General features: G+C 42.5%; 2 protein-coding genes across 62 annotated transcripts in view; one reads left to right on the top strand and one right to left on the bottom strand.

Annotated features, from left to right (window-relative positions):
- Positions 1-25379, bottom strand: part of NBR1 (NBR1 autophagy cargo receptor) — a 28187-nt gene extending 2808 nt beyond the window's left edge. The window contains exons 1-21 of one of the 12 annotated variants that reach the window (XM_042256015.1): positions 25291-25379; positions 21990-22100; positions 20729-20791; positions 19987-20005; positions 19255-19277; positions 12640-12834; positions 12249-12326; positions 11544-11758; positions 10897-11064; positions 10261-10470; positions 9310-9469; positions 8929-9219; positions 8022-8168; positions 7456-7531; positions 6825-6935; positions 6406-6570; positions 6113-6190; positions 4541-4958; positions 4002-4096; positions 3311-3368; positions 2446-2566 (exon numbers count right to left, since the gene is read on the bottom strand). In XM_042256015.1, the coding sequence (XP_042111949.1) occupies positions 2446-2566; positions 3311-3368; positions 4002-4096; positions 4541-4958; positions 6113-6190; positions 6406-6570; positions 6825-6935; positions 7456-7531; positions 8022-8168; positions 8929-9219; positions 9310-9469; positions 10261-10470; positions 10897-11064; positions 11544-11758; positions 12249-12326; positions 12640-12834; positions 19255-19277; positions 19987-20005; positions 20729-20791; positions 21990-22091 (2793 nt within the window). In that variant the 5' untranslated portion in view covers positions 22092-22100; positions 25291-25379. Of the gene's footprint in view, positions 1-2445; positions 2567-3306; positions 3369-4001; positions 4097-4540; positions 4959-6112; positions 6191-6405; positions 6571-6824; positions 6936-7455; positions 7532-8021; positions 8169-8928; positions 9220-9309; positions 9470-10260; positions 10471-10896; positions 11065-11543; positions 11759-12248; positions 12327-12639; positions 12835-19254; positions 19278-19986; positions 20006-20728; positions 20792-21989; positions 22101-25290 lie in introns of those variants that run through there. The other 11 variants (XM_042256018.1, XM_060395701.1, XM_004012959.5 and 8 more) reach the window with 11 other exon arrangements.
- Positions 25380-26802: 1423 nt separating this feature from the next.
- Positions 26803-26947, top strand: part of BRCA1 (BRCA1 DNA repair associated) — a 67590-nt gene continuing 67445 nt past the window's right edge. For 27 of the 50 annotated variants that reach the window (XM_060395692.1, XM_060395688.1, XM_060395675.1 and 24 more), the window contains exon 1: positions 26803-26918. The gene's annotated coding sequence lies outside the window, so the exon portion shown is untranslated. The remainder of the gene's footprint in view (positions 26919-26947) is intronic. The other 23 variants (XM_060395679.1, XM_060395659.1, XM_060395687.1 and 20 more) reach the window with 1 other exon arrangement.

Below are 26947 nucleotides of genomic sequence, written 5' to 3'. Positions count from 1 at the left end.
TAAAGGAGATTAGTCCTGAGTGTTCATTGGAAAGACTGATGTTGAAGCTGAAACTCCAATACTCTGGCCACCTGATGCGAAGAACTGACTCATTTGAAAAAGACCCTGATGCTGGGAAAGACTGAAGGCGAGAGGAGAAGGGGACGACAGAGGATGAGATGGTTGGATGGCATCACCGACTCAATGGACATGAGTTTGAGTAAACTCTGGGAGTTGGTGATGGACAGGGAGGCCTGGTATGCTGCAGTCCATGGAGTCACAAAGTGTTAGACACGACTGAGCAACTGAACTGAATGGATTAAGAAAAGCATGTCAATATGTTGAGCACTGTCTCTGGTATTTCTCTCTTCTGTTCTCTTCTATTTCAGAGTAAGTTACCCGTCCTCCTTTCCAGGTTAATCCTTCTGAATGAACCTTACTTTGTATCTCATTACCTCTCGTCACCTCGGAAATATTTTTCTACTAATTAACCTCTCTCATTTTGATTGTTAACCTCCTTTGCTACTGGCTCACCTTTAAAAATGTCTCCCTCTGCCTTACATGTCCCAGCTTTCACGCTCCTTATCCCTTTGTATAGTCCAGCTATTTGAAAGTGAGGCACAGTTGTACTCTTAAAGTTCTCTCTGCTCCTTCTCACTCCTCTGCAGCATCTGACACTGCTGGCCATGCCCTCCTCATTAAAACTCCCTTCCCTAAGCTCCAGTGTAGAACTCCCTTCCCTTCCTCATTCTCCTCCTAGTTCTCAGTCTTCTTTGCAGAGCCCTCCCTCTTTCCATGATTCTTAGAGGCTGCTCCTTCTTTTATCCATTCTTCCTGGAAAATTTTATCTAATCTGTGGCTCCTGGAAATGACTTCATTTCCAGGCCAAACTTCTTTTCTCTTTAATTCAAATGTATAAACCCAACTATACTCTGGATAAATTGACCTGGGTGTGTCTCAAATTCAACACCAGCCCAAAACCGACTGGATTTTCTTTTCCTCCTGCCCAAATATACCGTTCTTATATATCCTCTCTTAATGAATGTTACACTGACTACCTAAACTAGAAACTTTTATCCTTGACTTCTTTTTAGCCTTATGGCCTCCAAGTTCTGCCATTTCTATTTCTCTTCTATCCTTCTTTTCTTCTTACATGTGGATTCTCAGCTGGATTTCTTAAGGCTCCCTCAGCCTCCACACTATGGAGGAGTGGAGTGATCTTACAAAGAACAAATCTGATCATGTTAATTACTTCCCTAAAATCCTTCAGAGGCTGCCCACGGGTCCTAAAATAAAATCCAAATTACTTAACACAGCATCCCACCTACATCGCTGCTCTTTTCTCTTCTTTCTCTTCTCAGAATAAATTTACCTTCCAGGCTCACATTTCCAGATCTCTTTACTGGCTACTCTCTGTCTACCCTTTCTGTTGATTCCTGGCAAACACTTTTAGGATGACTTCAGGCATCATCTACCAGGAAGCCTTCTTGTGCTGCACTGTGGGGCTAGTATCAGACTGAGGTGTTCCACCAGTCTGAGAAAACTGGTATAGTATCTTACACTGCACAATAAATGTTTAGTTTTTTTTTTTTTTAATTAGATGAAAGATTCCTTAAATTCTATAGTGCTTTGCAATTTTCAAAAGTTTCGTAGACAAATGTCTGTTTACTTCACTTGTTTCCCACCACTCTGGGCAGGAACTGGTGTCTGATTCCTCCTGTAGCACTAGCACCTGGGAAAGCGCCACACACACACTAGGTCTGCAACAAACATTAGGTCTTTTTTCTTTCCTCCCTTAACTTAGCCAAAGTCATATAAGTGGAAAGTGGCCAAGTCTTTGTGTGTTAATCAAAGACTAAGTTTTGTGATACATATATCCAATGGAATTACTCAGCCATATAAAGGAACAAATTTGAGGCAGTTCTAGAGAGATGGATGAACCTAGAGCCTGTTATCCAGAGTGAAGTCAGAAAGAGGAAAACAAATATCGTATATTAACACATATACGTGGAATCTAGAAAGATGGTACTGATGAACCTATCTGTAGGGCAGGAATAGAGACGCAGACATAGAGAACAGACTTGTGGAAGGAGAGGGTGAGACAAATTGAGAGAGCAGCACTGAAACATATGTGTCATCATATGTAAGAAACATACATAGCTAGTGGGAAGCTGCTGTACAGCACACGGAGTTCAACCCGGTGTGACAACCTAGAGGGGTAGGATTGGGGTGGGGGAATGGGAGGGAGGTTCAAGAGAGAAGGGACATACATGTACTTATGGCTGATTCTCGGCTGCTATACAGAACCCAACATACACTGTAAAGCAATTATCCTCCAATTAAAAGAAAACTAAACTTAAAGCTCATGCTTTCTACGATGATGTGCGACTCTCTCCAGCCCAGGCAGATGCCACTGTTTTTACTAGTGACTTGGATTTGGTTCAGGAAAATAAAACATACACTGACCTGTGCAGTGACTGGTGGTCCAGCAAACAAGGCCTTGTAAGCAGAGGCAGCAACAGACAAAGCCCCCTTAACCAGTCCTCCAGCAATGCTGTTCCCGTGGTGGTGGTGGTGGTGGTGGTGCCTGAGGAGGAAAACCAAGTTATCTCCCTAAGAAACGCTAATTATTACCTTCCTACAAGATAATCTGGGTTCTCATCCTGAAAGGAAATGAGATTTCCTGGAGGAAAAAAAATCAAATGTAAAATGAGCATGTGACTGTTTTCCTATCAGTTTTATAGTTACAAATCTAGGTTCGATGTAGGGCTCAGTTCTTACTGCTACAAGATATGGGCACTGCAGAAAACATGTCACTCTGGTTAGCATGCCAGCTTTCAGCCCCACTGGAAAATTAATGTGGTCAAGGGCGCCGTGAGGTACTGGCAGTGGATCTGCTCAGTTACCATCTCAGAGGAAACAACTCCCAAAGGAAATGTGATTTTCTGAACACTGTATACAGGGAGGGGCCCAACTTGATACTGCTTTGAGATGACTAGGAGCAGAGAGGCAGGTTTGTCTAAGAACAAGTTACAAGATGCACAATGGCCTGGACCTTCCTACCCTCCTTTGTTACTAAGCAGGAATTGAACCTAAGGGCGCTTCTTCCTGGTCTGGACTGGCAACACTCTTAAACATCAACGTTAGCCCTCTGCTCAGGGTTGCTCACGAGCTTCAGAAGAAATAACAAGAAGGAATGATGGCTCTCCTCTGTCACTCTCAGGAGGGGGCACGTGCTCTGAAAGGCTCGTGTAAGCAGGGTAACACTAGGACACTAGGAAGCAGGTAACCTGCTTCTGAATAAGAGGCTGCACAGGCAAGGTCCAGTTACCTTGAGTGGTCATAGCTCTTCGGTCTGCTGTTTACAAGTCCTGATGAGCCTCTGAGCTCTAAAAGCAAAAGAGCTGTTGGTTAGATGCAGCATCTAGAAATGCCTGGGATTTCCTAACTCCCAGCAGGGCTATTTCTGAGGCAGGTAACAATCTGATCACAACATTTCAAGCCTTTAATTGTTATGCCGCACCACATGCCATGTGGGCACTTAGTTCCTTGATCAGAGATTCAACCTGTGCCTCCTGCACTGGATGTAGTCTTAAATCACTGGACCGCCAGGAAGTCCAGGTTTTGTTTTTTGAGGAAGAGAGGGACGCCACTTTGAGGGTCTACTCACAACTCCAAGGTGCTACTCTCTTTTATTTCGTGGATGAGGAAACAGACCTTCAGGTATTATCAACCTGCTGAACCACTGCAAGGTTACACAGTGAGCAAAGGCAGAGCTGGGGATGAACCTAGACTGGGCTGGTTCCAAAACCTGTGTTCTTTCCACTACAGCACAATGCCAGCATCTATGGGGTCTCATCTAATAAATATTAAGCTAGAAGATAGAACAAAAAGAGTAGGGGGGACGAGCACAGAAAAAGTCAAAGGGCAAGTTTCGCAAAACTGCCAAGAACCAGAGTGCCTACTTATACCTGGTTTCCATGAGAAAAGAGCACAGAGAGAAAGCTCAGGCAGGTCATTACCTTCTCTGATCTGACCAGGGACTGAAGAAACTTCTGGTACGGTAACTGGTAAATCCACTCCTGGGGAACCATGATGCTGTGCACTGGGAGGACTCCTTTCAGAAAAACATAATATTGAAAGTAAGTTGAGAAGGCACCTCTGGTAACGGTGGAGAAACAGCAAACAGGGCACAGCAGAGCTAGAGTCTCTACAGAGGTTTCGCACTGCTGATCCAGAGCACAAGTCTGCATCTAGGGATCAGGTGGGAAGGGCTCACTCTTCAGTTTTCCTCTTCAGCCACAGTCAAGCTAGAGAGACTGGCTGCAGTCTGGTCACTCCCCTGCTAATTACTCAGCTAATAAAAGTTAACTAAAGCAAGTATTTCTTTAAATCCAGGATCCACAAACACTGGGAAGTACAACTTTTATTCATCAGACTTTACTATGGGAAATCGCCATTTCCCCCGCTGACAGAGAAACAGGTTTTGAGATCAGGTTGAGTCCTCTCTCTTTATTCCACCTCTGAAGGACAGCCCAGCAGAGTAGGGTACAGATGGTACCTGGGCAGCTGTGGCGGAGGCCCCACCACCTCTGGGGTTAGGGGCACTGTGTCCAGAGTCTGTGAGGTCATAAGGATGTCATTGATGTTGTGCCCCTGTGGCTGGCTGTCCCCTCCAGGGGGTCTCTCCCCAGCCTCGACTGGTTCCTGCCCAGCCTCAATCCCAGGCTCTCCTTCAGCCCCTCGCTCCAGGCTTGGCTGTGAGAGTGCAGAGCTGTACATGGAGTCCCCCAGGGGGCGGCTGGTGTCAAAGCACTCAGGCAGGATGATGATATAGTCCTCTGAAGAAGCAGAGGACTGACTCCGAACTTCATCTTTGAGCTCATCCTCTTCCTCCACAACAGCCTCTTCTTCAGCAACTTGGACAATCTCCTCCCTCTCGTCTGCAAGTGGTCCCTCTTCAGGTAAGGCAAATTTCACTAAAGGGTGAAAGCATCCAATTTTAAGGTACAAGCTAAGAACAGTCCCTCGTACTTTCCCTACCCTATACCAAGCCTTGTGGGTCATGAGCTATAATTATGAAAGCCAGAGGAGAGGGACAAACCAAAGGGCCATATTCAAAGTCTGAAGCTGAAAAGAACCAAAGTTCATAAAAACAAGGTCAGCAGAAACAATAAAGCTTCTGAGAACACTATGACCCTTAAAACAAGGAGGCCCTTTTCCTTTTCCCTTTCAGGTGACAGCTAACATAACTGTCAGAGCAACCCCAAGGACTATACAATTCATGGACTTCTCCAGGCCAGAATACTAGAGTGGGTAGCCTTTCCCTTATTCCAGGGGATCTTCCCAACCTAAGGACTGAACCCAGGTCTCCCACATTGCAAGTGGATTCTTTACCAGTTGAGCCACAAGGGAAGACCAAGCATATTGGAGTGGGTAGTCTATCCCTTCTCCAGTGGATTTTCCCGACCCAGGAATCAAACTGGGGGTCTCCTGCATTGCAGACAGATTCTTTACCAACTGAGCTATCAGAGAAGCCCCTATCATATTGGGATGGTTTCAAATCGAAACTGCTAAAGTAGCTAACAGTGCTATGAGAAGAGAAAACATCTGGTGCTAAGTACTGCAGGACTATATGACTACTTTTGACTCCTTTCCTCCTCCTCTTTGCAAAGTAATGAGTAGTCATGACAGAAAAACTGGCAAAACATGGATGAGTTGAGAAAAAAATAACAACAAACCACCGGTAATCTTACTGAGACAACTACTGTGAACATTTTGGTGTAAGTTCTTCTAGACTTGGTTTAGACTTTTTTTGTTATCCATTTGTACTCAAGTGTGTGTGTGGAAATACATATATATTTTTTAAATACATAGTTTTAAAATTTGAGTGTTTGAATAGTATCTGAAATACATGAAATTGGTTCTACCTATCTGACCTCTAGAAATTCTGCCACAAAGAAATTTATGACAGCAGAATTTAACCCTAAGAAGTTTTAGCTTGGTGCTCCTGTTTTGCCCACTATTTCCTGACTGCTGCCCTTGGAGAAATGAGACAACTCAGCTGCTGGGGGTGGGGGTGGGGGTGGGAGGGCGGGGGAGGGTTCTCTGCTGAGGGGCTCCGTCCACTTACAAGACGACTTCTTACTGCAGAACCCAGGCAGCACAGTTGGCTGCTGTTCCTCTGTGGCATACAGCTGTAATTCAGCCCCTGGGAAAGTGCAGAAATGAATTACGGGAGCTGCTTTGCTCCTGATGCACATGTAGAGTCTAAACGAACAACCATGATCCAACCTCTAACAAAGATTCCCGTCTCCACTCTGAGTAAAGAAGAGCACTTCTACCTGCTCAGGTCTGGCAATCTCAAGTCAGGCGTCACCCCAGTGGGGGCGTGGGGTGAGGTCCGGGAATTTCAGGGACACTCACTATGCGGGGACTTCTGTCTCCAAGGTGGTTTGTGATCCGGGGCGGCATCCAATGTAAGGGATCGGATGACAGTCTCACACACGAACTGGGTCCCACTCAAATCATCTTCTGGTTCCTCCACGGAAGAAACATTCTCAGCCTTTTTCTTTACTGACACTGTGGAATCTGGAAAGGACAATTTTTGTCTGCACTTGGTGTTTAAAGTATTGCAGAGCTTTCTCCAGTCATGTCCCCATGCTGATATGATGCCAAGGAATAGCTGCTGTCTGTGCTATGTGAAGGTAAGGAGACTTCAAAAAATCAGATCGTTGGAAAACCCGTTCACACACCAAGGTAAGGTTAGTAGAAGGTATGGATAACAACAGGGCGTGGTATGGAAGGGGAGGATGCAAATGCTTTACAAATATTTAACCCCTTACCAGGAAGTGCTTTAAATCCCGCCCCTTCACTCTCTTCCTGTATCTGCCCCAAGCCTGGCTTCTCTATTAAAGGACTGTCATGTGGCAGAGGAGACATGCAGGGAGTCATATCTGGAGAATGAAGATAGGAGAACCATCAACCAAGAAAAAGCATTGCATCATCAATACTCAGTGTCCAGAAGCAGCACCTTCTAGGTTTCCTGCCTCCTGCAGAACTAAAATAAACCCAGGTACGCTTCAAGGCCTGTTGTAAAGAATTTCTCCAGACCATCAAGTACACAAGTATCTCAGACAGGTCCATCAACACAGGAAGGATCATAAACAGTTGTTTGGCTTTGGAAGACCATGGCCAAGACACAGAACCATGAATGTAAAGTAACAAAGGGACACAAACGCCTAGAGAGAAACGGAGAAGAGGGTCCCTTTATGGTGGAGAAACTCTGTACAAACTTGTTGCCTCTGACGGACAATAGGGAAATGGAAAATGGGCCCATGGGTGCAGTTTTAATATCACATTGTGGGAGAAATCCTTGCCTACTAATATCTCCGAATGACATAGTCACTACCAGAGTCAGGGGGGCAGTACTATTGGGCCTGTTAATAAACAAGGTGGACCAAATGACATTCTTACCCACAGGAGTGTTGTGGGGCACTCTCTCCAACTCTTGGACAATATTTATATCCAATAGCTCAAAGGACAGCAGATCCTGAAAAAAAAAAAAAGGGGGGGAGGGCATGTTAGGCTACTTGCAACACATGCTAGAGCCGTGTTTTGTGTTAAAGGCCACTGAGCTCCACATCGTCCTAGATGCAACTCATGTTCAAATTCATGCCTCATCTCAGTCAAGTGAGAACAAGAAGAGTTAATGGGAACCAAACATTCAAATAGCCACTGGGAAGAGAGAGAGCAGATGCAGTGGGGGTGAAGGTGAACCAGTTAGGCAGAAAGAAGAGGCAGTGAAGGGGAAGTTGTGGGAAGCACAAGATAAATTTCCAATTCAAAGAGGAAACATTTAGTTTAGAAACTTGCTTCCATTGGGGATGTTCTTGCCATTTGACGCATCTCACTAGATTAGAGTGGGTCTATCTCTAACTTCCTGGGCACCACCGATGGCTCTACCCGCTTTCCTTCAACAAGTTAAGAACTTGTTCCCCAGGGCTTTCTGTCCCTTCCCCTCAAAATGCTCAATCTTCCACCTGGGCAGTCAGAAGATCCACGGATGGGATGTAGAGCTCCCTCTTGCTGGCAGCACTCTTTGCCTTCTGTGGGATGTGGGTTCCTGTCCCTTCTGTCTGCTCAGTTGTTTCACCAGGCAGAATTTCTTCTTTACCCAGAAAAGCTTCCTATGGAGAGAAACCATTGGGACACATTTTCGGCCCTCAACAGAACTCAAAAAGCAAGTTGACGGCTGCCTCCCTAAAGTCAAATGCACTGTATGTAGTAAAACTTCTTGTTTTAATTTCACACTTTTCTATGAAAAAGCTGCAAAAAGAGTACAGAGAGTTTACTAATTACTCCCTTCATCTAGCTTCCCCTAATGACAGTAACTTAGATTAACCATAATAACAATAGTCAAAACCAGGACATCATCACTGGGTAACTTAAATTTAAGCAGTAAATAGGGAAGTTGCCTTTAAACATGCACAAGACTTCCCTGGTGGTCCACTGGTTAAGAATCCACCTGTCAATACAGGGGACACAGGTATGATCCCTGGTCTTAGAAGAACCCATGTGCTGTGGAGCACTGAACTGGTGCACCAAAACTCCTGAAGCCCATGCTCCACAACAACGGAAGTCATTGCAGTGAGTGCACCGCAGTAAAGAGTAGCCCCCACTCACAGCACTAGTGAAAGCCTGTGCATCGATGAGCCAGTGCAGCAAAAAATAAATAAAACAAAAAAAAAATCAGAAAACTGCACCAAGTAACAAGCAAGGTTAAGCACTGAGGGACACCTGCACTCAGATCCTTAGGACACACAAACAAAGCCCCAGAAGACTAGGCCCAATATAAGCATACTGACGTGTTTGGGGGGAGGGGAGAAGCTGGCCTTTCCAGGTTTCTGGAGGATCCACCAGCTGTGAACAGGCCCTTCCAATGCTCACCTCTTGCTGGCAGGTGAGATCATCACCTCTGCTTGAGCTGATCATGCTCTTTTCACTATTATCCGGGCTCTCTGTGGAGGGGAAAGGATCCACTATGATGCTGCACCAGACCCGAGGCCCGAACTGCTGGCCTTTGTGAGAAAGACGCCAATGGGAAGTGTATGTCCCCTCCAAGGTTGGGGCAATGAACTCCACAGACACAACTCCCACATGGCCAGCCTTTAAGCAGGGAACCAAAACATCTTTCTTTTCAGTAGAAGCCAAAGTCAGGTTTCCCCACATGAACTTGAGCTGAAAATAGTAACAGGAGAAACAAAGTTTGTCAGTTTAACACTCTGCCATCTCAACTACTTCACATTCACATTTTGTGGGGAAAACTACCTTTGTGTCTGTGCTCCACTTGACATTTCCTGTATTTTTCATCCTCCAGTGTTTGATAAATTTGGTTCCTGGCTGGAGGTGAGTCCCATCAGGCAAATTCTCATCCACAAACGCTGCACTGAGTGTTGGCATAACTGGGGCACAGGGTTGCAGAGGGAGCCTGAATAGAAATTTAGGTATTTAATTACTTGTGTTGGGTGTGATGTATTCTGAATATATAATATGTGGTTCAATATGCAGACCGTGACCCTGGAGGGCATACTAGTGCATCTGCTTTATAATGGGAATTCCCTTACAGTCCAGTGGTTAGAATTCGTTGCTTTCACTGCTGAGGGCCTGGGTTGGATCCCTGGTCTGGGAACTAAGACCCCGCAAACTTCATGTGGTGCAGCAAAAAAAACCCTCCAACAACAACGAGAATAAACTACAAACATTTTTTAAGAAAACAAGCTGACCTAAGGAATTCCCTGGCAGTCTAGTGGTTAGGACTCCATGCTTCCACTGTAGGGAGTACGGGTCTGATCACTGACCAGTGGACTATGATCCTACCTGCCATATGGCACAGCTGAAAGAACAAAACAAGGGGACCTGACTCCTAAGTTAAAAAGCTATGGTGAGGATAACTGAAAGGGTCCATAAATACCACAACTAGAGAGCTGGGCTCTTAAAACATTTGTTCCTTCTGCTTCAAATCCAGACTGCCTCCAGTGAAGAGAGATTACACCAGTTTCTGAACCTTACTGGTTTCTGTTTTTCTGAAGAAGGCAACAATGGAAGTGTCAAAGATAACTAGCAAACCACCCTTCAAGAACACAAAGATCAGAAAATGGGAAGTTTTAAAGGTTTGAGTGTTAGGAGTTAGCAATAATAAATAAGACAGAAGTTGGCTTAAGTTCCAGTTTTAGATGGCTGGACCTAAAGCTCTGGCTCCTGCCCTGGCCCTGGGCTTACATCGGGGTGTTTGACTGCAGCAGGCTCTCGGGTCGGCCCAAAGGAGATTTGGGGTTCTGCAGCCCATGAAGCGAATTCCATAGATGAATCTTCCTGTGGAGTTTAAGCTGCTTTTTAAGTTCCTTGACCTCTGCTTTACGCTGTTTCTTCTCAGCCCGCAACCTTTGCTTTTCTGCTTTAAGAAAGTTCTTATCAACTTGCTTCTGGAGCCTGTGAGATTAAAAAAAAAAAAAAAAAAAAGTCTTAAAATACAAATCTCACAAATAAACCTTGAAGCTATTCTGAGCCACCTGTGGTCTTCATCAGCATCTGCTTCTAGTTTCTTAATTTCTTTCTGCAGTTCTGGTTTATCTCATTAGCTCCAGATAATTATCCCTGTCACCGCCCATCAACTGGAAAGGAGCTGGAACTAAGGAGACTCTTCGGTCTTTTTTTGGCTGTGCCACACGGCTTGTGGGAGCTCAGTTCCTCAACCAGGGATCAAACCTGTGTTCCCGGCAATGGATGCGCAGAGTCCTAACCACTGGATGGACCACAAGGGAAGTCCAGGAGACTATTTAGTTTTGTGATCCCACTCTGTCACCAAAACCAAGAAGCCAACCAGAGAACAAACACCCCATATATATATGGTTTTACCTGGCCTGTTCCAGAGCAGCAGGAAGACGAGGAGTAGAGAACCTCGAGTGAGAAAATGGTTCAGAGGAACCCACAACAGGTCTCCGCAACTTCAGCAGGACATGATTGGAGTCATGGGCATACGGCCCAGATTCACAATCTTCGCAGATATTGTAGGATGAGCAGACGCTGTGAGGAAAGGAATGGCACAGCAGGAAGGACCTGAGGTCAGGAGATATGGACCCAGACTTCCATAATATTTGCTCTATCACCACTGAGGTGGGATCCTGAGCATGCCACCCACACGTGCCATGTCTCAATCCTCATGAATCAATGAAGATAGTGACACTTCACCTATATCGACTTCAAAGGACAATCTATGGGAGGAAAGATATGAAAGCATCTGGAATAGGGAGACAACCCTTGGGGATCCAATTTTGTTTTGGGGAACTTAATTTTGTCTGGCTCTCTAAATTCAAATGTATGTCTGAACACAGCAATCTAATTACTCACTCTTCAAACAGTTATTTTCTCTTGTGGATGAAGAGTAGCTTGTTTTCAATACAGAGCTGCTGTGTCTGATGCTCAGAGTAAGTACACTCTTTACCCCCCCAGAACATTAGAACATCCCGCTCTAAGGGGTGTTCATTCCCAAGCTGTTGCTTTACCTGCACTGGTAGCGCACACCCACGATGCTCCTTTGGCAGCTGCAACAAGCAATATGCCAGCTGAACTGGTTTTCTGGCAAAAACAGTGTTTCCTCTGAAACAGGCGTTGAACCTTCTGAGGGACACGAACCTAAGGATGGATGCTGGAGGACAAGCTTCTCGTGTAATTTCTGTTCAAGCTTTTCAACCGTTTCTTTAACCACTTGCTCTCTGAACTAGAATACAGAAGAGGCGGGGGGAAGAGGGGGTGGAATTCTCTCAGTTCCAAGACTGGAAAAAGGCACGAAAATATAAAATAAACCTGAAACCTCACCATCTCTGGTATAAGAACACAATAATCAGATAATAGATACAGAATGAATGGACAGAAACATAGGGAAAAAAAAAGTCTAATCCTTCCACAGCTGAAGCGGCTTCAAAGCAAGAATCAAGAAGCCCTTTGATGAGTAAATTTCTAACACTTCCTTCTCAAGGACAGAAATTTGTCTCTTTCCCTTACATACTTAAACTCACCCCTTTTTTAGTACATCACTGCAAGAGCCAGGAACTTTCTTGACTGGAACTGCTGTAGTTTGGAAATTATTAGCTACCATTCTTTGTTCACCTGCACCAGAGGCAGCAGCCCTCTGGAGCTAGCTTTCTATTTCGTCAACAATCCATCTGTGCCAACAGTGCTGCTAAACCCAAGCTGCAAAGAACACTCACTGTCTCTAGGTAGCTTGTGAACCAGTCAGGGGGCTTGTCTTGAGGCTGGTCTGGATTACGTCGAGCAGGTGGAAGCTGCTGCAAGTAAACACAAATCCAAGATACGTTTTTTCTTCTGTTTAAAGTAACTGTCCTATAATGTATTATCTTGAGGTTTCTTTTGTCAAATAATATTAATGTATAGTTTTTAAAAATGAGCACGAAAAAGTGTAAGAAAAATGTCACCCTATTCATGGTCCTCTCCAGAAGTAACCACTGTTACCAGTTCAAAAAGTCAGACAGAGACAGTCACAATTAACTCCCAAACCTCTGAAGAACAGCTCAAATCTTAGACCAGAGACAATGAAACACAGGTCAGAAAAATCATAGAGATAGGTCATTCCCTTCGTACCTGTGTTGTAGGATCCTCTGGGGTCTTCATGTCTGACCCCAAGACTCTCACCAGTGAAGAATAATGTGCAAGGGGCTTCTTTCCTGTCCTAGCAACTGGTCGTTTTTCTGTTCCAATGGGGGGTGGGGCTTCTTCAACAACACAATACCCTTCATGGACTTGCATCTGCAGTTGGTTTCCCTGCTTAACTGCCATCTGAGAACATAAGTTATGAAATAAAAACAATATTATGTGATTCTTCTCCTAAATAAAAACTCAAAGCCACAAAAAAAGAAAAGGTATGGGAACATTTGCTGGAAAATATCATGATTTATGCTTCTTTGTATATCTGTAATATTTTTTTAATATTCTTTTATCTTAGAGGTAAACTGTCTGCTGATTTCCAAGACTATACCTATTCCTCAAAATGATTTCTTTCTTTTTTGGGGGTGGGGGGAGCATTTTTTCAAACTTTTTTATTATGAAACATTTCAAACATACACAAAAGTAGAAGGAGTAGTGCGATAAATCCCCAAGGATTCATGCTTTTTTTAAATTAGGTCAAATGACAAATATGCTAATGCTCAGCCTGCTGTTTCTTTGCCAAGAATGTTAACTAGGAATGGTTTTGTTAAAAATGAAGTTTTTAGTGTAGCTCTTCATTAGGTGAGATGTTTTCATTAATTGGGTTGATTTTTAAAAATTTAAGTGTAATTGACATAACATTAGTTTCAGGTGGACAACATAATGATTTGACATTGGTATACATTGTGAAATGATCACCACCTTTGTCCAGTTACCACCTGTTAACTGGTTTATAATGTAGGACTCCATTTACGGATTCTAATCTCAACTTAACAAAAGTCAATTCTAAGACTCAGAAAAGTTAAACTTATGTCCCATAGGTAAGTCTTTACCTTCCCACTAAGAATAGTATTTTGGGAAGCATGCTTAAGTGGTCACCTCTTTTTGAAGAGAATCTTCTCAAACACTCTATTTTTAAAAACTCTACTTCAAAGAGCATTTGAGGTTTCAAGAAGGTACTCCAGCATCCAAGGAGAGATTAACGGTCAAGTCTGTGGGGTTCTAGCTCCTCCCACTTGTTACCCAGTGACAAGAACTGTTCTTTATCTGTTTTCACACATTAGATTTCTGAAGATTCCACTTAGAAACAGCACTCTGTGGCCAAAACATCTGAAAGCTCTTATCTTAGGTGAGGGATCAGCAAAATTCTTTTCTTTAACTAAAGTATAGTGGATTTACAATGACTCAGGGCAGGTGTAGAGCAAAGTGATTGCAATTCATATACACACACACTTTTTCAAGTTTCTTGTCCATAATAGGTTATTACAAGACACTGAATATAGTTCCCCATGCTATATAGGAGGTTCTTGTTGTTCAACAAACTTTCTTAAAGGGCCATATAAGAAGTATTTTAGGCTTGTAGGCCATTCAATTTCTGCTACAACTACTCAACTCCGCCATTGTGGCACAAAGGTAGCCAGAGACAAAACATGATGAACAGGCATGACTGTGTTCTAATAAAGCTTTAAACATGTAGCCAGGGTAAGGTCAGCAGCAAGGTGGTGAACAAGGAGTTTTGGGACATATGGCAAATGAATTTTACCGGTCTGATTCAGAAGTAAGAACCTGAAATAGAAAACGTGGTGACCTAACCACCAATCATCTATAGACCTCTGTGGGTAAAATTCACAAGGAAAGTTCCCTTCCTAGCAAGGGAAAGCTTTACATTTTGAAGAAAACTAAAAAGTCAGCAACATACTAAGAAATTGCTATGGCAGGAGATGAAGGCTTAAACCTCACAGGAATCTCAATTCACAGATTTATATCCTGATCATTTGAAATATCTCTAATTAGCTAAAGAGGAAAGATTCAGGAAGCAACCTAGAAAAGTTACCAGTCCTTGTCAGAACTAGAAGTTGACCATCCTTTGTCAGAAGGATGAGTAGATCAACATTTGCTAGAACAATGTAGTACTGGTCAGGCTTTGTCTGAAGAACTCTGAGCTTTGAGCAGTCTCAGCCAGAAGAACAATGTAGCATAAGAGTAAACTCTCCTGCTATTCCAAAGAAAAATATTAATTAAAAGAAAACATACCAAAAAACACAGGAAGAGGGACTTCCCTGTGCAATGAATAAGAATCCATCTGCCAATGCACAGGGCACATGGTTAAATCCCTGGTCTGGGAAGATCCCACATGCCATGGGGCAACTAAGCCTGTGTGCCACAACTACCGCGCCCACATGCCTAGAGCTTCCGCACGGCAACAAGAGAAGCCACTGCAATGAGAAGCCTGTGCAACCAAGAGTAGCCCCCTGGAAACAGAGACAGCCCCCCATGAAGCAACAAAACCCCAGTGCAACCAAAAAATAATAATTTTAAAGCACAGGAAGAATGTGAACAAGTACAAGATAACTGTGCTATTGAAGAATAAGAATTAGGAGGAAATAAGAGAGAAGCTCTAAAGCTTTACTAAAAAGGCCAGTATCATCTTTTTTTTGGGCTACACCATGCAGCTTATAGGATCTTAGTTCCCTAACCAGATAACCTGTGCCCTCCACGGTGAAAGCTCAGAGTCCTAACCACTGGACCACTCAGGAATTTTCACCAGCACTTTCTGGTGGAAAGGATTAAGATATCTGTTGGCTATTGAGTTCGGGTATGTACTACCCCTCCTAACACTGAACTAAATTTGTTAACAGAAACTGGATTGCTAAGCTATACTGAAAACATTTAAATACTGTTTTTGTAAAAAGAAATTATATCTAAATACATGATTCCTTTTCTTCCTTTCGCTTTTTATTTTTGTCCAAGCTGCAGGGCATGTGGGATCTTAGTTCCTCATTCAGGGATTGAACGTGAGCCCCTCCTCTCAGAAGCATGACGGCTTAACCACTGGACCTTCAGAAAGTCCCTCCTTTCTTTTTTTAACTGAGGTATGGTTGATTTATAATACTATATGCTTTCAGGCATATAACCTAGTAATTCATAATTTTTAAAGATCATATTCCATTTATAGTTATGATAAAATATGATATGGCTAAATTCTCCATTCCTTGTAGCTTATTTATTTTATATATAATAGTTTGCATCTCTAAATCCTCTACCCCTTTCTTGTCCTTCCCTACTGGTAACCATTAGTTTGTTTTCTGTATTGGTGAGTTTGTTTCTTTTTTGTTATATTCACATTTTACTTTTTAGATTCCACATAGATGACAATATACAGTATTTGCCTTTCTCTTCCTGATCTATTTCACTGTGCTACGTTCATATTGTTGTAAATGGCAAAACTTCATTCTTTTTTATGGCTGACTAGTATTCCTGGACTTCGCTGGTGGCTCAGTGATATCCACCTGCCAATGCAGGAAATGTTCATTTGATCCCTGGGTCAGGAAGATCCCTTGGAGGAAATGGCAACCCACTCCAGTATTCTTGCCTGGGAAATCTAATGGACAGAGGAGCCTGAAAGGTTACAATCCATGGGGTTGCAAAAGAGTCAGACATGACATGGTAACTCAACAACAACTAACTGTGGGTGTGTGTACATATCTTTATCCATTCATCTGTTGATGGACATTTAGGTTGCTTCCCTACCTAGACTACTATAAATAATGCTGCTGTGAACATTGTGTGCATACACCTTTTCAAATTAGTATCTTCATTTCCTTTGTATATATACTCAGGAGTAAAATTGCTGGGTCATACAGTAGTTGTATTTTTAGTTTCTTGAGGAACATCCAGACTGTTTTTCATAGTGGCCACATCAAATTTACATACCCACCAATAATGTACAAGTGTTTTCTTTTCTCCACAGCCCTGCCATCACTTGTTATTTGTGACCCTCCTGATGATAGCCATTCTGACAGGCGTGAGGTGATCTGTTTCTTATTTATTTACCTCTGAAGGAAGGCTGGCCTGGAGAACTGAAAGAACCTTTTGGTTGAGTGACAGGTATAATACTTTTATCATTTAAATTCAGATGAAATACAATGTTCAGAAAAAATTTTAAATAATATATATATACTTAGAAAACCAGAGAAGGCAATGGCACCCCTACTCTTCCCTGGAAAATCCCATGGATGGAGGAGCCTGGTGGGCAGCAGTCCATGGGACTGCACCGAGTCGGACACGACTGAAACGACTTAGCAGCAGCAGCAGCAGCATACTTATAAAAGGCAGAGGAACCAGAGATCAAATTGCCAACATCCGCTGGATCATCAAAAAAGCAAGCGAGTTCCAGAAAAACCTCTACTTCTGCTTTACTGACTAGACCCAACCTTTGACTGTGTGGATCACAACAAACTGTGGAAAATTCTTAAAGAGATGGGAATAGCAGACCACCTTACCTGCCTCCTGAGAAATCTTTATGGAGGTCAAGAAACAACAGTTAGGATGGGATATGGAACAACAGAGAAATTGGGAAAGGAGTACGTCTACGTGACGTACATTGTCACCCTGCTTCTTTAACTTATATGCAGGGTATATTATGTGAAATGCTGGCCTGGATGAAGCATAAGCTGGAATCATGATTGCCAGGAGAAGTATCAATAACCTCAGATATGCAGATGACACCACCCTTACGGCAGAAAGTGAAGTGAAAGAGAGTGAAAAAGTTGGCTTAAAAGTCAACATTCAGAAAGCTAAGATTCATGGCAAACACATGGGGAAACAATGGAAACTGTAAGAGACTTTATTTTTGGGGGCTCCCAAATCACTGCAGATGGTGACCACAGCCATGAAATTAAAAGATGCTTGATCCTTGGACGAAAAGCTATGACAAACCTAGACAGCATATTAAAAAGCAGAGACATTACTTTGCTGACAAAGGTCCATCTAGTCAATGGTTTTTCCAGTAGTCATGTATAGATTTGAGAGTTGGATCATAATGAAAGCTGATCACCGAAGAATTGATGCTTTTGAACTGTGGTATTGGAGAAGACTCTTGAGAGTCCCTTGGACTGCAAGGAGATCCAACCAGTCCATCCTAAAGAAAATCAGTCCAGAATATTCATTGGAAGGACTGATGCTGAAGCTGAAACTCCAATACTTTGGCCACCTGATGTGGAGAACTGACTCACTGGAGAAGACCCCAATGCTGGAAAAGATTAAGGCAGAAGGAGAAGAGACGATAGAGGATGAAATGGTTGGATGGCATCACCAACTCTATGGACATGAGTTTGAGTAAGCTCCCGGAGTTGGTGATGGACAGGGAGGCCTGGAGTGCTGCAGTCCACAGGGTCACAAAGCGTTGGACATGACTGAGCTACTGAACTGATGCTCACATGCACGTGTGCATGTGCCCGTGCACACATACACACACACAGACACAACCAACTTATCAGGTATAGTTTGTCAACTCCTACTCTAGGCCAGAAACCAAGAAGCTTTTTCTAAAATACTTGGTATAGTCTGTGAAAAACACTGCTCAAGAAACAACTATAATGAAACTGTGTCAAAATATAAATGTGGGATTTTATAGTAATTATGTAAAAACTATGCATATAAAAGAAGTCTTGCTTCCTAGGGCAAGACAGGCTTATATAAACTCTAGACTCCTGACATCCAAGATTTCTGAATGAATGGGTAAAATAGTGAATGTGGGAAAGGTAGAGGAATTCTGAAGTTTTAAAAAGACTTTTTTAGTGAAACTACTGTAGCTTCTGAGAATTGGGAAACCGAAAAGCTGGAAGAGTTGAAGAACAGTAAAGGAGTGTTAGGAAACATCATGTGAAAACAGCTTAAAAGCAAAGAGCAAACAGGAAGATTGCATGAAAACTGGGGCAGAGAAAAATTACAAAGCATGAAAAATTCTTAACACAGATGGGTATTTCAACTATGAGAAACCAGGAGAGGACATGGATATCTAAAACCAAGAGACACACCCAGGGGAAGAAGGTCCCAGCATCGGTGGACTGAAATTTAAAAAAAAAAACAAAAAAAAAAAAAACAAGAGACTGGCTGGGAAATACAGATTTCTCAGTAAAAAAACAAGAAAAAATTGGCTAAATTTTTGAAACAAGTGGCACCCAGAACAGCAGATTTGACCATCAACTGGAAAGGGTAAATCCAGCTCCTGATTTTAAAAAAAAATCTTGCCTTTCCCTTCTTCTCTCCCTAGACCAAAAGTGATTATGGAAAATGACTTAATCTGGATTAGAAGTTCACAAAGGATAGTCAATGAAAGGTCAGCTTAGCACACCTTAAATAAGTGACCTTGAGGAATGCTCTAATTGATCACTGATAAACAAGAGGATATTTGTAACTGCATGGTTACACCTTTCACATTGTAGTGTAATATTCTACAGGGAACAAAGTGAAGGAAGGAGATGAAAAGTGTGAACCAGAAAGCATCAATCCAGAGTTTTTTGAATTCTGAAATGCCAGGATGGTGGCTTCAAGATCAGCAATGAGATGCCATGATCATCAGAAAGAATCTTTACATTAGGATGCACCTTTTGTTGCGTGGTATGCCAAACTCAACCCAGTCTCCCTAAAAATGGGTTTTGCTCTGTTTACAGTCATTAGTTTCTCCCCATGGCCAATGGAATTCAGGGTCAAGTTTTAGTCCATAAATATTTTTTGAATTATTTGAAAATAAGATGAAATAATCATTACCTTAAGTGCTTCTTCATATTCTCCTAAAAGGACAAAAATACATACTGTGATTTTTTTTTTTTAACCAGCCCAAAAGATTCAATTAAGCACAGTAAATTCTTTTAAAAATTCTTAGCTTACAAAACAAATATATTTTTAGCTTACAATTGTTATACACAAACAGCTACTACCTTTTAGCTGACAAACTCCCTTCTCATGCTGTCATAAATAGAAGCTCCTTGCAGATTAGTTCTCCCACTCAATCCAGTTCCCTTACACTAGGCTTAACAAAGCTCAAGACTCAACAAAGTTCAAAGATAATGTTAATACTATCATTTCAGCCAGTTAAAAATATAACATTGTTCCTATTGAAAATGCACCCATGTTCTGAACAACCATCTTATTTATACATGGACTTTAACATGTACACCAAGTCAAGGAAAAAAGCAATATCAGGATAACAAGTTAAATGTGTTGAACTGGGAAGTGTATTTTCAAAAGATTAGCATCTTAAATATAAGAGAACGTCTCATTAAAGAGGTCCTTTGGGTCCAATCAAGGTACCAACCTACACACAAAAACTGCTAAAAGATAAAGATTTGCCATGAATCTAGTGCCCATGGGTAAATGAGTGCATTTATCCCAAATTCTACTCTATTACTGCAACAAGATTTGAGTGTAAATGGGAAGACCAATGCCTATGACCAGATTAAGATTTTAAATAAAGCTTAATAGGTTTTCTTAGGGACTCACCTTGACTGTTGATGGATACCTGTAAGGAAAAAAAGCAACAGTGAATTATAAGCCCCTCATCAACTGAGCAATTCAGCATATCCAGCCTCACAGGACAGATGCAAAATCTCAGGTTAGCGGTTCCACTTTTCCAGGACCTGAACTAACTGTGAATAATTAATTTTATTGCCTAACTATTACATCTACCTTTATTTCAGGTCCACTGAGAAGCAGCATGGTATAGTGGCTAGGAGCCTGGGCTCTGAAGCCAGAAAGTATGAAGCATGTGTCAGAGGGTATGAGTGGTACCCTACTCTACTAACTTCCCAGCTTTTGCTCTTTTAGGCAAGGTTACTGAAACTCTCTGTGCCTCAGTTTCCTCATGAATAAAACAGAAATGGTGATAATAGTATATACACACATAGTACTATTGTTAGTGTGACACATTATAACCACTCAATGAGGGTTTGCCATTATTTTTTATTATTATAGACTGAATAGCAGCTTGTGATATAGTTGAACATAAGATCACTATGTAGTTTTAAAAGTTATCTCTCAGATTTTCTTCTTCAGTGCTGCTTTCCTATTTCTCAACTCCATTTCAGATGCCACAAGTTGGCTTAGAACATGCAATTATCAAATATATTTAAACTCCTACACAAAGGAGATAAACAGTATTCTGATATTTTTGAACACATACCCCTCTTGAGAAATAAGATCCTTATTATAGATACCTGGGCATGGGTACTAGAATATACTTTACCTCTTCATTTTCCTCATCCAAATATTTTATTTGAATAGTGTTCAGATCAAACGAAACTTTTACCTGCAAATAAAATGTGCACACTATATGATCAAGTTATCAAAAAGGCAGGTTGCAACAGAACCCTAGAAATCATAATATAAAGGATGGTCAGGGACTGCCCAGGTGGGCCAGTGGCTAAGATTCCACGCTCCCAATGTAGGGGACCTGGGTTCGATCCCTGTTCAAGGAACTAGATCCCACATGCTGCAACTAAGAGTACATACAGGGCTGTTAACACTGATTATTCCTAAAGAGGTTGAAATAGTGGGTGAAGAGTGAGGGGAGTGGAGGGATATTAATCTTTTCATTATATATATCTGGATTGTTTAATTTCTTATAACAGGCACATATTATACAAAGTAATTTAAAATTTACCATAAAGAAAAAAGGCAAGCTGTCAGCTCATTTAACTAATAGGAAAAGAAAGACAGCTGTTTTTGATTTTCAGATCATTTGACAAACAAGATCCAACTTTCTGGATAACTATCTGTCCAGGCAGTATAAATAAATATAAAGAAATCTTTCCTGGAAGACAGAGGACTAGATCAGATCATCTTTTGAGGTCTCTCCACCATGTCTTACCATAACGCATAACCTGGTAAAAGTAGGTTTCTAACCAGAGTTTCATTAGACAAACAGTTACACAGGAAGTAAAACATTCACTATCACAAATCAAACAAAAACAGAACAAAGGGCAAACCTAGAGGAGGAAAGGCACCAATAACAACAAACGGAACAGAATGAGCTGCTGTGTGAACATCTGTGGCAGTTTTCCTGCCCAACTCAGACACTCATCCTCTTGACCTACCAATAAAAGCAACTGATCAGATCTTGAGAAACACAAATTGTATCTTTGGTGGTTCAAAACCCACAGTAACCTATCTGCTCTCAATCAAGAGAACATTAACCTGAGGCCTGGTTAGGGTGGGGCCCACACTAATTCATTCCTTAGGCTGTATCTACAAGGAAAGAATTTCTAAGTCCTATTGCACTTAAAAAAAGTTTTACCTTTCCTTTATAAACTCTTCAAGACAAATTTGTTTCCTCTACCAGGTACATATATATGAACACAGAACCCTTGATAAAAATTATTTTCCAAAAAGTTCAGAAATGGTAAATATGACAGACTTTACAGCTAAGAAGCATGGCTAAAAATAACTACTTTAGGGGAAAATATCCCTGCTCAAAGGATGACGAAACAAAACAAAATAACACTCACCATAGCTTCCACATCAGCCCAAGTTGTATTTTCTGGGTCAGAAACTAGAAAGCTTTGAGTTTCATTTTTAAAAGTCACATTTAGTGTAACCTGTGGTTCCATGTTGTGCGGCTAGAGAAGACAGGATGGGTGAGGGAGAGAACACGTTAGACAGGGTTTTCTGTAAATGCATAAACATTCAATCAGCTAATGTCTGTGAGGACCTAATACGGGCTAGGCTAGGAGGACAGAGCAGTGGATGAGAAGATAATGTCCCTGCTCTTCTGCCATTTACAGTCTAGTAGGTGCTCCCTGGTGGCTCAGACGGTAAAGCGTCTGCCTACAATGGGAGAGACCCGGGTCTGATTCCTCGGTTGGGAAGATCCCCTTGAGAAGGAAATGGCAATCCACTCCAGCACTCTTGCCTGGAAAATCCCATGGACAGAGGAGCCTGATAGGCTACAGTCCATGGGGTCGCAAAGAGTCGGACACCACTGAGCGACTTCACTTTCACTTTTCACTTTCACTTTTCACTTTCAGGTGGTTTTTTTTTTTTTTTTTTTTCAGGTGGTTTAAAACAAATCTCACTGCCATATGTTTGCAAAGAGAATGTAAATTTTGGTCACATTCATAGAAATCATCTAACATTTGTAAAATCGTTTGGATTTTATGAACTTTATGATGACTGCTTAATTAAACAGATACCTGCTATTACATATCTACTAGTAGGATACCAAGATGAGTTAAGAGTAGGACTCTACCCTTGGGGAATTTATATTACTAAAGCTTGAAGATGTTCTAATACATTTTTCTTGGAAAAGATGCCTTTTCCTAAACTGAGCAACCTAGGGTTTCTATGAGATCTATTTTAACAATTTAGAGGCTGAAACACTAGCCAAGAAACTACACAGGTGTACCAGTCAACACCCTTTACTCAGGGTTTTTTTTTTTTTTTTTTTTGGCAGTCTACTTTTTTCTTTTATGGAGAATTTCAAATATATATAAAAGTGGAGAATAGTGATGATCTAACTATAATGATCAACTCAAAGTTACCCTCATTTCAGCTATACTCTTCCATACCTCCAATATGGATTGACTATAGTCAACTAATGTTTAAAATCTAACTATTATGGGAAAATTTAAACCTTTACAAAAGAAGAGAGATTAATATACAATGAACCCTGAAAGACCCATCAACTGTCTTCATAATTACCATCAACTCAGGACTAATCTTGTTATAGCAATGCCCTTTCCCTACCGGATTATTTTATTATTATTGTTTTTAAACACATCATGCCACATGCAGGATCTTAGTTCCCCAACCAGGGATCAAACCTCTGTCCCCTGCATTTGGAGCGTGGAGTCTTAACCACTGGACTGCCAGGGAAGTCCTTCTACTGGATTATTTAACAGCCATCATTTTATCCATAAAATAATTGAGGGTTTTATCTCTCAAAGAAATCTTACTTACAAATTGTTAGATTGTTTTTTATGACTTTATAGAAAAGTTTAAATCTAAACGTAAGTTGTAATGTAAAAGAACAGCCTTTTCATGTTTTATTTTTTTTTTAAACATATTCATTAATGAATCCTGACTAAGCATCTACAGATTCAGATTTTGCTCCAGGCACAGACACTGCAGAGGACCAAGATTAAGTCTCAGGAGTTTACAGTGAAGAAGGGAGGGAGCAAAGTGATTTAGAAGAGCTGGATTCCAGACAGCTCTGGCACATTACTAGCCATATAAGTGTGAGCAGGTCATTTAAACTCTGAGCTTCAGTTTCTGAACCTGTAAAATAAGCCTGAGATCTCCATTTTGCTAACCTCATAACGCTATCGTAAGGATTAAGTAAAAATGTGTATGCTAGTTCTTTGAAAACAGTACTTAAACATGAAAGTTATTATTATATAGATCAGCCTTTAGAATGTGACATAGTGCTGTTTTCCCAAGTATAATGAACTGCCTTGTGAAACGATACAACTGTGAGACTGTCATTAAAAAGGACCTTGAACTCTCTAAGAATCAGGGATTTGGGGGTTTTTGGTAAATATAAACACAAACATCCCCCAACTTTTTCCAATCTCTGTCTCCACCTAGAGCCAAGAGCATTATCAAAATAGTTTCTGACACCAATTCTGCTGACACCCAGTATTTCATTCATACAGAATGCAATTCTTGGGGTCCTTAAAATTTGGACAAAACTCCTGTCAACGCCCCAGAATCCTGGGGAAAAAAATCGGGGCGATTGACTAATTCTTTCTGCCAATTGGATCTTCTAAAACACATTCTCAGTTTTCAACTTCTGAGAAACACACTTCCGCACTTTTGAGAATCCAAAAGGAAGCTAACCGTCTTCCCTCTTTCTCAAATTACACAACTGGAAATAAGTTTAGATACTTTGGAGCTCATCCAGCTGGCTGACTAGGGAGGTGAAAACAGGAAGTGGGAGATTCTAGTTTAGCTGGACTATTGCCAGGTCTTCATAAAGAGTTGCCTATTTATTTGCCTTGGATGTGAAATTCTTTCAGCGAGAGCATTAGTCTTGAACTTGTGAAAATACCAAAGCTGTGGTTACTGTCCTCTGTCACTGTAGTTAGTCAAGTCAGGTAGCTGTGGCCTAGGCCTTCAGCTTTCATTAACTGGATTATATCAAATTCATGCTCTGGCTCAGCTTTCCCTGGCACAAGTCAGCTTTTCCTTTAAGTCGATTTTTCCAGGATCTCAAACATCCCTTTAATGAAGTTGACCTGGAACCTGAGCTTTGATTACTGTCTCCACCTGAGGCCTATCTTGGAGTTAAAATGTGTGACCTGAAAGCTGTGTGTTCCATAAAAAGGAAAAACGGTGCCTTTCCAATACCAGAGGTCCCTGAACAAGGAGACTTCTTATGAGGTTCCCCAAAAGTGGGATTAGGGGGAGTGAGGAGGCTGTATGGGCAATGTCATCTTTTTTTTTTTTCTTGCAGACTTCATCCTAGTCTTCCACTTATGGTTTCCTAGCATTCCTTGTCCCCAAGACAGTGTCACCACCCCGAGGACTCTCTCGTTTCCTTTGCCCAGGCCTTTTTTGTCCTGGGGAGTATCGGCGTCCTTCACCAGAAGCTAGGCGTTCTGAACCACTGACCCTCCGTCCCTCCTGTGGTATCCGCACCCTCGGCCCCTCAGAACACGAACGGCTCTCCCATCCGGTCACTGAAAGATCGGTTGTCCAAGTTATGGAAGAAGTCGCCCCTCTCCTTTGGAGGCTTCCTCCCGTGAACTTCCCCAAGTCCTCTCAGTGAGAAGTGACACCACCCTTAGGTAACCGCAGTTGTTTCCTTACCAGCTTTCCGCCCCCGGGGGGCGCCTGCCGGAGGCCAATGCAAGAACCGTTCGCTGCCAGCTCTCCAGCTATCCCTGCGGGGTGAATCTAACATGGCGGATAGAGACAGGGCCTAGTCCCCAGGTTCTCTGAGTTTTCGACAAGATGATTGGTTATTACCAAGTGTCCCTCAAAACTACAGCCCCACTGATTGGTCGAAGGTAAGTTGGCGGGGGCGGGGCAGGAGGAGATTGACCCTCACAACAATAACAAACACGGGGCAAAGGGGCGGAACTGTGAGTGCGCAGCCGTGGGCCGGGGCCCCGGATGATTTCCCCTTCCTAGGTAAAAAACGCGCCCGTTGCATTTCTTTAGGTCACCGACCTTAGAGGACGACTTGCTGGAGACTCGCGGGGCTGGATGGGGACTGTAGTCTTACTAGGACTTGTAGGTTCTTTAGCCTATTATCCACTCGATGTACGAAAACATAACACTCCAATCCATATCTGTTGACATGCATAAGAGCGCGGAGCTCTTCAATTTATCAACTGAGTTGTTAGACTCGTCTCTGCCTCCCGTATCGGAAGTTCCTTTCCATAAGACTACAGTTTCCAAGGAACACTGTGGCCAAGGCCTTTCGATCCGCAATGCATGCTGGAAATCGTAGTTTTCCCCTCACAACGCTATTATTTACCTAAACTTGAAACTCCCATTGCGGCGGAAAGGGTGAGGGAGCTGGGCCTCTTCCTGCGACTGCTTTAGGCACTATCATGCGCTCATATTCGGGGTCCAGGGAGCGATCTCGACCTTAGTACAGCAATCACTGTGACGTAATAACCCTCAACTGGAAGCGTAGAAGTGAGAGGGAGGGCGCCTATTTAAAAAGTCCGGGATGGAGAAGGCGATGGCACCCCACTCCAGTACTCTTGCCTGGAAAATCCCATGGACGGAGGAGCCCGGTAGGCTGCAGTCCATGGGGTCACGAAGAGTCGGACATGACTGAGCGACTTCACTTTCACTTTTCACTTTCCTGCATTGGAGAAGGAAATGGCAACCCAGTCCAGTGTTCTTGCCTGGAGAATCCCAGGGACGGGGGAGCCTGATGGGCTGCTGTCTGTGGGGTCGCACAGAGTCGGACACGACTGAAGCGACTTAGCAGCAGCAGCAGTGTACCATAGTGTTGCTTCTCTATACTATGTATTTCATTCTGCAAGTCCTCAGCCCAAAATTATAAATACATTCTAGATGACGTACCTACTAAAGTACAAGTGGCTGTTCAGAAATAAAAAGTAATACCTATTTTTTACGAAAAAAAAAAAAAAAAAAAAAACCTCCGGGAGAACTTGGTCTCTTCCGTCTCTTTCTAATTACGTAAATAGGGAAAGAATGTATGACCAATCGGGAGCCCCCGAGAGACTCAATGCTTTCTGCTCCGCCCTTCAGTTACGTGACCGGTTCTCGCGCTGTGAGAGGCTCTCGCTTGCGGCAGCCGCCGGTTTCCGTGGCAACAGTAAAGCGCGGGAATTACGGATTAGTTGAAACTGCGACTGCGCGGTGTGAGCTCTCGGGACCCAGGACTGTCCAGGGGCTTTTTCAGAGAACTGGGCCTCTGGGCCCGGGAAGCCCGGACCTCTTGTTCTAGGTAAAAGGTGAGAGAGCCGTAGGGGAAGGGAGAGCG

This window comes from Ovis aries, chromosome 11, assembly GCF_016772045.2.
Source record: "Ovis aries strain OAR_USU_Benz2616 breed Rambouillet chromosome 11, ARS-UI_Ramb_v3.0, whole genome shotgun sequence".
Lineage (NCBI taxonomy): Eukaryota > Metazoa > Chordata > Mammalia > Artiodactyla > Bovidae > Ovis > Ovis aries.
Note: the sequence above shows the minus strand (reverse complement) of the source record. Positions and strands in the feature narration are given on the sequence as shown.